At 36.3% G+C, this 11,118-nt stretch overlaps 1 protein-coding gene across 1 annotated transcript in view; it reads right to left on the bottom strand.

Moving 5' to 3' along the window:
* Positions 1-255: 255 nt before the first annotated feature.
* Positions 256-11,118, bottom strand: part of LOC113240270 — a 46,229-nt gene continuing 35,366 nt past the window's right edge. The window contains exons 32-40 of the mRNA XM_026477528.1: positions 8,592-8,799; positions 6,926-7,030; positions 4,267-4,496; positions 3,231-3,429; positions 2,970-3,053; positions 2,290-2,516; positions 1,981-2,212; positions 1,092-1,187; positions 256-535 (exon numbers count right to left, since the gene is read on the bottom strand). Of these exons, the coding sequence (XP_026333313.1) occupies positions 330-535; positions 1,092-1,187; positions 1,981-2,212; positions 2,290-2,516; positions 2,970-3,053; positions 3,231-3,429; positions 4,267-4,496; positions 6,926-7,030; positions 8,592-8,799 (1,587 nt within the window). The 3' untranslated portion in view covers positions 256-329. The remainder of the gene's footprint in view (positions 536-1,091; positions 1,188-1,980; positions 2,213-2,289; positions 2,517-2,969; positions 3,054-3,230; positions 3,430-4,266; positions 4,497-6,925; positions 7,031-8,591; positions 8,800-11,118) is intronic.

Below are 11,118 nucleotides of genomic sequence, written 5' to 3'. Positions count from 1 at the left end.
ACTCCAAGAAACTTATCGACAGTACTAATGTTTCTCATAAGGTAAAAAGGGTCAATCTAGCGAATTTTTTCCTATTAATGCTGGTCTCTCTCTATCTTTAATTCAATGAGTCGCCTTCTAGCTATTATAATGCGATCTGTTTTCTGTATAAAATATATATAATAAACATAAACATCAAAGATGAGTTTAAATCATGGAAGAGTGCGTTGGTTTACGTACAAAAAAAAAAACAAAAACGAAATGAAAAAAGATTGCGCCAATTTATTTACAATGCACTTAAAAATAAATTATGTTCATTACATAATACTAGAGTAAATCGAACCTAATATTTACAAAAGTAGCTGTAAGATACCACAAACTAATATAACAATAAAGCTGCTCTTTACTAGGAAGCTAGAGTCGGGACAATCTTCGTCCTGGAAGACATCTTCGAAGTATCGTTGGTCCAATTCTCGTCGGGTAGCCATGTATTGGTTTATTGCTGTAGTGCCGGCAGCTGGCATGGTTCTTGTTCGACTCAGTTTCCACACATAAACTGAGAAAAAGAGTTCAAAGTCAAGTAAAAAACTGCGCTGACTTCCCTGAGAAGAACGAGCAAGAAATTCTAGGGATTGCTTTTTTCTAAATAAACTTAAATGCTATGGAATACACTTTGAATCAAATTTGTGAGAAATCTAGAGCCATATCGTCCACGTGTTTAACACGTAGTAAGTTTAAAAATTAGGAAATGTTAATCTTAATCTAGGGAATGTTATTGATAATAAAATAATATTACTAGGTACCCAAGCTAATCATATATACATATATGTGCCGATATGTGAAATTTAAAAAAAATCAACTGACGTCACGAACATCATGTTCACCATGATGTGGCACAGATTGGCAATTAATCTGTAGTGTGACGGTGAAAGGTACAAAATAAAAAACAAACATTGAAAATCTTCAAAGAACCTTCAGTTATCGTGGTAATTAGCAACTTGCACAGCCATTACCTAGACTCATATTGCAGACAAGTGGCCTATCTATAAAATGTATTTTATCGATTACGAAAAAATAATGACGATGATAGATAGACAGATGTGGATACGTACTGCGTTGTTCGAAGTCGTTCACGTTGTGGCAGGTAAATGCAAGTGAATACGAGGCATAGTCTGTTGCTAATACGTAGAGAGACGAAGAGACCGTGCCTGGAAAGTAAAATTAATATTGGAGACTTTTATTAAGTTGATTGAAAGAAGAATAGAGAAAGTTTGTTATAATTATTAATATAAAGATCGAGCACAAAGAAAAAAATCATCCGACCCGGCTCGACTCGAATCAACGAACGCCTTCACCAATCACTATAGCTGACGCTTTCCCAATTAAGCCACGAAACGAACGCGTCAAACTAATACACTGTAATATGAAGCAGCGTTTTTATAAAAGGCTACAATAAAAATTATTCAGTATTTTGCAGTTTTTCAGGGGGCCTACCACAACCTCTTAAAACAATATTACTTTAACCTTACATTGACTTTTCGTACCACGACGCGCTTAAAGTAGGCTTATTACAATGTTAAAACTATAATGTTTTATTGGCAGCTTTGTGACTATTGAATAGTCAGTTCGTATGATATGATGCGACTTTAATATTAAAATAATATTGTCCTTATGTCAAATTTAGCAATCTTAAAATTGAAAATGAACTATCGCGCATTTAAGCTTCCGCGCAACTGGCCATTCGCGCAAACGAACTATCGCGCATTTAAGCTTTCGCGCAATTGTCTTCGCACTATCGTCATTCGCGTAATCGGCATTCGCATTCACGTAGTACACCCATAGTAAAATTATACATCCATTTTTTTTTTAATTAGCTCCTTCAACGTAGATATGAATTAATACGAAACTTGATAAGCGGACAAACGTTAAAACGGCCATCACAGCGTGCCGGTACTTCAATTTTCGTTAAAATATATATTTTACTAAATAACATTTCCTTACCGTTATCATCAGGTATCCTTGAAGGTAGTTCTACAATAAGTTTTGCCTCGTTGTTCTCCGATGGTATCGCAGTTGCGTGCCCTCTAATCACATCCAGTTCACCATCGACAACTTGCCAGTTGACTACGTCTATCCTGTCCTCTGCGTTGTTCACTGTGTACCGCGCACCTGTGCAATTACCTGTCTCCCATTGTTGGGGGTATCTTTCCGTTTGATACCAAGTTCCGCTATACTGTTGGGTAAAAAAATAAATTTAAAATAAGGAGCAAAGTCTAGTCTCCCATTAATTTTTTTTTCTTCAGCCCTTACATCGTCAACTTGAAAATCTGTCACAACAGGGATATTATTATCGCACTGTCCTCTAAGAGTAACAGATCGCCCGTCTGCAGGGGGGTAGTAGAAGCAAGCTTCCTCGCTCTGATCGGCCTTCAGGTAAAATTGTGGGTACAGGACTGGGTTCGCTGCGATAATTGGCGCCAACGAGTTTTGTGCTTCTTCAGTTAGTTGCTGAGTTCTGCTATGTTTTGCACTCCACACTGAAAAAAATAAGGGGTTCTATAATTTTGTTTTTCCTCTATAATTTTCTTCTATAGTTTTTCTTCTATAATTTTGACTCTCCCGCTCAAAGCGCGACGCATGGCCACGTTAGTCAACCCTATAATAAAGTCTTAGGAAACATAGATCTGTCATTACCAATTTCCCATCAACTTTAAGATTTTTAAAATCACGTTTGGGCTTTATGCTATGAACTTTATATTAAAACTCGTTAAATCAAACTCATTTCTGCACAATCAAAGAAAGAAGTATTTAGTCACTAATAGTCAATTTTATTAAAAAAGAAAAAATACGTAAAAATACAAATAGCTGCTGTGTGAAACAAAAAATGTACCCAATTGTTCAATGATGGATGGGTACTTGGTTTCGAAATGCTTTCTAAATTGTACTGTCCATCTTTAAAATCAGGGTAAACTCTTCACAAAATCACTTACCACGTCTGTGTTCTGAATCTATATTTTCACAATAATACAGAAGAGCATAGTTCTCATAGTCAGTTGCGAGAACGATCCAGGTTTCTGAAAGAAAATAATCATTATTGTCAGGATTTTATTTATTTATTTTATTATTTTTATGAACTTAGAAAATAAAAGTGATTTTCGTGAATGAAACTATTTTTTCGACTCTAAAAATTTGAATCGCGTATATTTATTATTTTTTACTAAGGAAATAATAGAAATAATTAAAATCTATACCGTCAACATCATTAGATGTTCGTATCAGTTGTCCATTCGTCGTAGCAGTAACAGCATAAGTGTTGAGCTCAGCGTCCAGACCTTTCACAACGGTGTCGACAACTTGGAACTGGGACCCGGATCCAGTGTAACGAGAGTTGCGGCACGTCCCATCTTCCTCAGTTGGGTAGCTTTCGATTTCATGCCACCAGCCCACGAACTGTGTGTGAGATATTATAATTAGTGATCGGATAATCGGGCGCTTATTTACGTAAACATCGTCTTTTGTCTTCACGACATAATAATACTGATATGCCTTTCTCAAATATGTAAATCAATTTAGTCAAAGCCATGGTTGTTAGATTGAGTAATTACTATTATTTGCTAAATAACTACAAAGCAATATTTTATATTGAATTATTGAGGTTTTCGCGATTGTTAGACATAGGAAATGAAACTATTTTTCCGGATTTAAATCCCGTATATTTGTTTTTTCAAACAAACCAACGTTTCGGGCCCTTTACAGTTCCCGTAGTCACGGTTGACATCGACAACATTTTAATAATTGTTTAGTAAGGGATACGGAAAAAATGTACATCCAATGTACCTAAACGGCCGAAACGCGTGAAGTGATTTGAAAAGAAAGGGGAGGATTAGTTAAGAGATGATCAGGAGGCTGAGGTAGCGGGTCGTATAAATACTTTTATGATATACGATATATGATAACGTATGTTTGTTTACTGAGGCTAACAGTTTAGAATCAATGCATGTATCATCTTAAAAGTGAGTTTGTATACATTCTTGTGTTCAATGAAAAAACATTCCAAGTGCCATGAAATTTTGGTTGAATTTGGTTTAGAATATTATTTTACAATAGCAGGGCTAAAGTCATAGAAATTCATTCATATTATTTCATCGGGGGCGGTAAAAATCGGGATGTTTAGGTAAATAAGCGCCCGACTATCCGATCACTGATTATAATCAACTAAATACATTCACTAATCCTCTGATAGTTAGTTTGACTTTTCCGCTGCATAATTGGTATGGCGTTTCTTACCTGCTCCATAACAAATCCTTGCACACCGGCGACATTTTCATCACACTGTCCTCTGAAGATCATAGGTTGTGTTTCATCGAGCTCAGGTACATAGAAGCAGTCTTCATCCGTTTGACTGGTCTTTATGTAGTATCTCTGTATAAGGCCTTGTGTATTTGCTATGACGTCATCCATTGCTGTATTCGATGCATTACTGAGTTCTCGGGTTCTGCTGAGTTTCCAACTTGACACTGTAAACACACAAAGATCATGTAATATCATGAATAATTGGTCTTAACACAAAGACCGAAACGCTAAATGAAAATTCTCTGATTCGGCTGGATTCGAACCAGAGTCTTTTAGCAATACGTGTTAGACGCTATGCCAACTAAGCCACGGAACAAACCAGCAGATCTTGTGAATTTTTCTATGTGCTTGTTTTTGTTTTTAACCGATTTAAAAAAAAGGTGGAGGGTCTCAATTCGACTGTATGTTTTTTTCTTATATGTATGTTACGCGATAACGGGTACCTCCATAGCGGTCCCATTTAATTTTGAAGAAAATTATTCACCTCTAAGGGTGGCTGTTCACGTATGAAGATTAATTTTTATAAATAGCGCCTAAATTTTATTATAAGGAGCAATTATTTTAATGGTTAATTTTGCTATTCTCCAATTCAAAGCGTTTTTCTCTCTCAATATACTTTGAGTAGTGAGAACCGATTTTTATTATCTCCTGTGTTAAGTTCCGTTTAGTGGCGAACTAGAGAAGGAATCCGGGTTTGCGCACTTTCCGGTAACTGATTTCAATAAAACTTGGCATATAGATGTAATTCCACGTACTTTTGAGGTCGGTTTTTTAGTACTCTTTACTGAGATTATTTAACGACTTTTTTGCCGTAGCGCCATATGTGAGAAATCAATTTCTTCGAATATCGTGTCAGCAAAAAATGGTGACATTCAATAAATTGAGTTTAATAAATTACAATTATTAAAATGACATCTCTAATCAGGCGCTGGTAGCGGTAAATTTATCAGGCTAAGTGAAGAAATTAATTTCTCATAGATTTCTCACAAATGGCGCCACCTTGACCATGGTATAATAAGACAAGTACTGTAACTCTCTAAAGTAGTGTTACTTTACATATACCAATCATTATTTTTTATATCAACTGAACTAAATAGAACACGTATATGATATACATTTTTCAATTGGCTTTAATTTGTTTGAGTGTTCATCACACTTGCACGTAAATAGTAGGATTGCATACAGGCTAACTTGATTATAATGCACCAAATAAAACCCTCGGGTTTTTTTCTTCTCATTACAGCCATGGTTTGTAATGAGAAGAAGAACAGCCCCTAGGGTTTTATTTGGGGTATTAAATTATAGTTATTTCAATACAGCACGATAATACAGTGATGAACGCTTTATTCACATAATTACATTAACTATTTTAAAATTACATAGTACAAAACTTGTACTGGACATTTGTCATTTTTTTTCTTTTAATGTAACATTATTTTATTACTATTTGTAACGGTTCTTGTAATAATATATGTATTGTATATTATAATAAAGTAAAGTTTACAAGATAATGAATAAATCTAAACCTATTTTTTTTCAGTCTACGACCCTAGACTCCGAGAGAAGTCTAGGCATTGACGTGTCTTCATTGGGCGGAGGAGGGGCGAAAGTAGCACCATTTGTCTTATGTCACACACCCATTAAATTTAAATGTTCGATAAACTAATTTACACCTTCGTGACAAATATGGAGTTTTTTTTCAGTTTGCGACATTGTAATGGAACGTTTGTTATTTTACTCCAACTGTGTTTTACTCAAACAAATCAGATTTTAGTGACAAGAATAAAAGAAGTTGTATGAAAAGGGTAGTTGATGTATGTGAGGCTAGAAAGTTATGTCAGGATAGAATAAGGTGGCCGTGGTCTCTGCCTACTCCTCCTGCGGGACAAGGAAGTGAGTTTATGTGTATATGTAAATTAAATTTTACGTGTAATGTAATGAAGTTCATATTTGTGTAAATATTGTAATTTCTGTTCTATTTTTATACAAATGTAAGTGTACATTTGACCTCCATCTCACTTGATGGAAAGTGACGATGAGGGCGACGATGGAGTATGGATATGTAAATAACGCCAACTCTCGGCAAGTTCTAACGTTCAGGGAACAAGTGTGCAGGCAGGGAATTCCACTTCATAGCCGTTCGCCATATACATGTGGAAGCGTAACGCTTCGTGCGAATCTTTGGAATATCCACAACATAGGGGTGGAACCCAAGCCTACGCCTAGTCCCCCGGTGATGGAAAGGGGAAGGCGGAATTAAATCGTGTAATTCCATCGCACACTCTCCGTGATATATCCGTGATATATCCTGTAAAATACCGATAAGCAGGCAGCTTTACGGCGGTGTTCTAGGCTCTGCAGCTTCGCCTCTACTGATTACGAGTCACCTATAAGCCTCTTGACTCTTGTTTTCTATTCTGTTTATTGAAATGTCAAAGTAACTTTACCATGACTTTTTTAGTCAGATTAATAGCTAGCGACCATGTAAAAAATATATATTATTGAAAATGTTACTTCTTCTTGGGACCACTAGGGCGCTGTACAATTTGCCACTCTCACAGTAAGCTCAAGGTAGAGGTACAGTATAACTTACCTATACGCTCTTGACGGTCACCATTGTTAACGTCACGACAGCTATAGACTAGAGAATAGTTCTCATAGTCTGTCTGCAACACATAGTAGTTCACTTGTCGGGTTCCTGTAAATGAATATTTCACGTTGAACAATACGGTACAATAATGGAAAAAAAATAAATGTAGGAAATGAATATAAGAAAATACTTTCAGAAGTTCAAAATAAGGTTTTGGGTTTAAGGCGAAGTATTCAACGCGAGCCTAGATTTTAGGAGGTGAGGCGTGCGTCGTCCAATTCGCGCGCTGTAAATTAATACGAATAAACCAAAATAAGAACAGGAAATTTGACTTGGATCAGACGCTGATGACTGATGGGGCAGAAGGCGGAAGCGACGTGGCGTGTCGTTAAACAGGGCAATTTGCAAATTTTGGGATAAAAATGTGAATTCAATAACTTCAGTTGAAAATCAACATTTAGCAGGTCCTCTGTAGTACTTAAAAACAAATATCAACATATAAAAATTATGTACAGTGCTTCTATTTTCGCAATGTCCTTCGGCAAACTTCGTGTTTTAGGCTGTCATCGGGTTTTATTCAGTCGCCCTTTGCCTTTGAACAATACAGTACAATAGTAATGGATAAAAAACGTGTCTAGTTTCAGTCGTCTTGAAGCATATAGATTTGCTATTACATTTTTTATTTATTATCCTATGGGAGAAATGTCGCTGAAGTCACAGGAACGACAGATAATTTACAGCGTGCACTTGTATTTTTGACAAGAAACCGATACGTTCAAGAAAGACAACAATGGTTATTTTCAAAAAGTCTAAAAACTTGTTTCTGTAGCTTGTGGTGTTTCAATCGGAATACTAAAGAATATTTGAAAAGAATATAATAAAAAAGATGAATCAGTACCTTTTCCTTTTTTTTATTTTATTTTTTTTTTGTTTTAGGTACAACTCTATGTAGTTCACACGGAAATCAAAACAAAAGAACAATAAAGTACGTTGTTCAAAATTCAAATTATTATAGATTTTAAGTCTAATAAGTAATGGCCATGGAAATTTGTATTCGTGTGCATTCGGAAATCCGATGGTTGCCGAGAGACACTGAGAAAATGGAAGCACTGTACGAAGTTAGATATTTTATTCGCAATTAATTCGTTTTAGACTTTTAATTTAGCCTATTTTCACGATTTTATATGATCGGATAAAGTACATCGAGAACATTCTTTAGACAATATATCTTAGATGTATCGCATATTTTTGTAAGACCGTTATTTCATAGTAAATTCTTAAATATTTGATCTAACAAAGTAATTATTCCCACTTCTCCTTCGATGACTCGCCTCAAACGACAATTTCGACTCATCCGAAGAACAGAATCCGATATGTGATTATATGGCGAAAAGAGAATAAGTACGTTACGAAAATAATTTCGTTATTCAAACTAAGGCCTACGTTAAGGTGATTTCAGAATTTATATATCTTATTTCATTTCGGAAATATAAAATCGAGCGAAACAGTCAATCTGACATCCACAGCGAAAAAGAACGAACGAAATATACTGTCCTGAGAATAAGTAGTCTTGCACTTACATCTTTGTTCTACGGATGAGTCGATTTGTAGCCCTATAAACATAATATGTCAAAAGGTTTCGGTGCTAGAACAAGCAGTAACCACGTACCTCCACTAACAACGTAATCAACAGTAAACAATCCACTGCCATCGTTAGCAAGGATAGCTGTACCAAACTGGGTCTGTAGAGTCCGATTGACCACCTCATTGTGGTGCACACTTCTTATTCCCTCTTCGTCGCTGTATTCCACTCGATTGCAAGATCCAGTCTGTTCGGGTACCGGGTAACGTTCTATTTCGAACCATCTTCCTACGTACTGTAATTCAAAATAACTATATCAAACCGAAAATCTTTTTGTGTCAGCGTCTCCATCATCATGATGAATGTTTTCTACACGCTCACAGTCCTCCATATCAACCCTGTAAGTCCACCGGAATTTGTGTGAAATAGAAACAGGTTTCGAGTTCTTAGGTTCTCGCGATTGTTACACATAGGAAATAAAACATTTTTTTCGGATCTGAAACGCGTATATTTGTTTTTTCAAACAAGGCAACGTTTTAGGGCATTTACAGGATGATTACTTTACGGGGTTCTTAATTCGATTGTATGTTTCTTTGTTTTTTTTTTGGATGTTACGCGATAACTCATAAAACATTTGTGAACTGATTTTGATGATTCTTTTTTGTTGGAAAGAGGGTACCTCAATATTGGTCCCATTTAATTTTGAAGAAAATATTTCACCACTAAGGGTGGCAAACTAGGGGATAAATAACTTTTGAGGTCGGTTGTTTTAGTACTCTGTACTGTTTTTTCAAAGAACGTTCCAATTCACGCTACATAACCTATTATATAGCGTAAATTGGAATGTTCTTTGAAAAAATATAACAATATAATTTAATAATGAATATTTATTATTCATTCTAAATGATAATTTTAATAATAACAATAATAATAATAACGCACACACTCAACATAGCCCCGCACTAGGCAAACCCTGTGTCGTGGGTGCCATGGACGCACATATACACAACCACAAATTACACCCAAACTCACGAGAGAAATAAATGTAGGCCACACACATATTTCTCCCGATCCGGGAATCGAACCTGGGACCTCTGCGTGGCAGTCCGGCATGGTAATCGTTCGGCCACGCAGGCAGTTAATTAGAATCTATGAATGATTATAAATCTTAGTCACCCGTGACCATGGGACCTGTAAAGGAATCGTTGGTTTGTTTGAGAAAACAAACACGCGTTTTGGATCCGAAAAAATAGCTCCATTACCTAGAGTAAGTTTTGTCTTTTTACTCTCATATTATATATAATATATCTAAATTATTTTGTTATTAAAAAATACACCTCCTATAAAAGACTTTCCAATTCACAAGTTTTAAAAATTCAGGCCGTTCATCTACAAATCCTACCAAAATATTGTACATTGAAGTATGTTATGTAGTGGCGACTCCATAGGCATATGCGTGGATTTATGTTTGAAGCCAATTCGCGACTCCAGGTGGAATTATGGATTGTGCACGTGTTAAAGTGTGGATTTACGCCACAGCCCACAACAATGGCCTCAATCTGGTTGGGAACTTCATACAAGCGATAAAGTTTTCTCTGATATAATGATAATTACCTGATCAAAAATTAGAATACCCAGAACAACCAGAAAAGAACCAGTTTCGAAAAGTTAATTTCTCAAACTGAATCTTCGTGGAATCCAACTCGGTACATTCTCATCTGATACACGCAACTGCCTCCGTGGCCGAACGGTTACCATGCCGGACTGCCACGCAGAGGTCCCAGGTTCGATTCCCGGGTCGGGAGAAATATTTGTATGGCCTACATTCATTTCTCTCGTGAGTTTGGGTGTAATTTGTGGTTGTCTATGTGTGTGTCCATGGCACCCGCGACCCAGGGTTTCCCTAGTGCGGGGCTATGTTGAGTGTGTACAGTGATAATTAATAAGCTACTGAGGTCTTCATATTATATAGGAGATAATAGGTAATATGTAGGTTTCACCTCTACGTATTCCATCACCGTTATAGGGGCCCTACTCTCGGAACACGAAGTGGTTCCCACTATGGCTGGTCTACGGGACTACCCTCGAAGTCCGTCAACGAAAAGATGGTCCCGTTCGAAGCTATCAAATCGTGTTGTTATACATTCTTAGTTCGAGCCCCCGGTTGAAACTCAATTCTGTAAATCAGCCATAGTGGGAAAACGGCCGTAATTACCGGTTTAAAATTCAAATAAATAGATTTCAATAGATCGCTTTAAATTAATTCTGCTCAGGACGGGGGTGGGAGCCGTCACGGAGGACGCTTGCACGTTTGAACATATTCTACCAAATACAGCTTTAAAAAGTGTCAGATAGTATACAACAAAAACTTAAAATTTTATTTTTAGTAAATTTATCATGTTTTGTAAAAAGTCATGGAACAAAAGTTGTTGTTTATGATGTTAGTAATATAGTATTTAGATACAAAAAAATCTAAATTCAATAATTGTAGACTATTCGAGCGCTGGACACATGGCGACTTTTAGCAGTGATGCAGAGGCTAATCGTCTACGTTTACGCACGCGCGCGATTTTAAGCAGCGATTGTATCGCTACACTTGGGATTTATAGGCGAT

Source organism: Hyposmocoma kahamanoa, unplaced genomic scaffold (assembly GCF_003589595.1).
Source record: "Hyposmocoma kahamanoa isolate Upper Pololo Valley unplaced genomic scaffold, ASM358959v1 129, whole genome shotgun sequence".
NCBI lineage: Eukaryota > Metazoa > Arthropoda > Insecta > Lepidoptera > Cosmopterigidae > Hyposmocoma > Hyposmocoma kahamanoa.
Note: the sequence above shows the minus strand (reverse complement) of the source record. Positions and strands in the feature narration are given on the sequence as shown.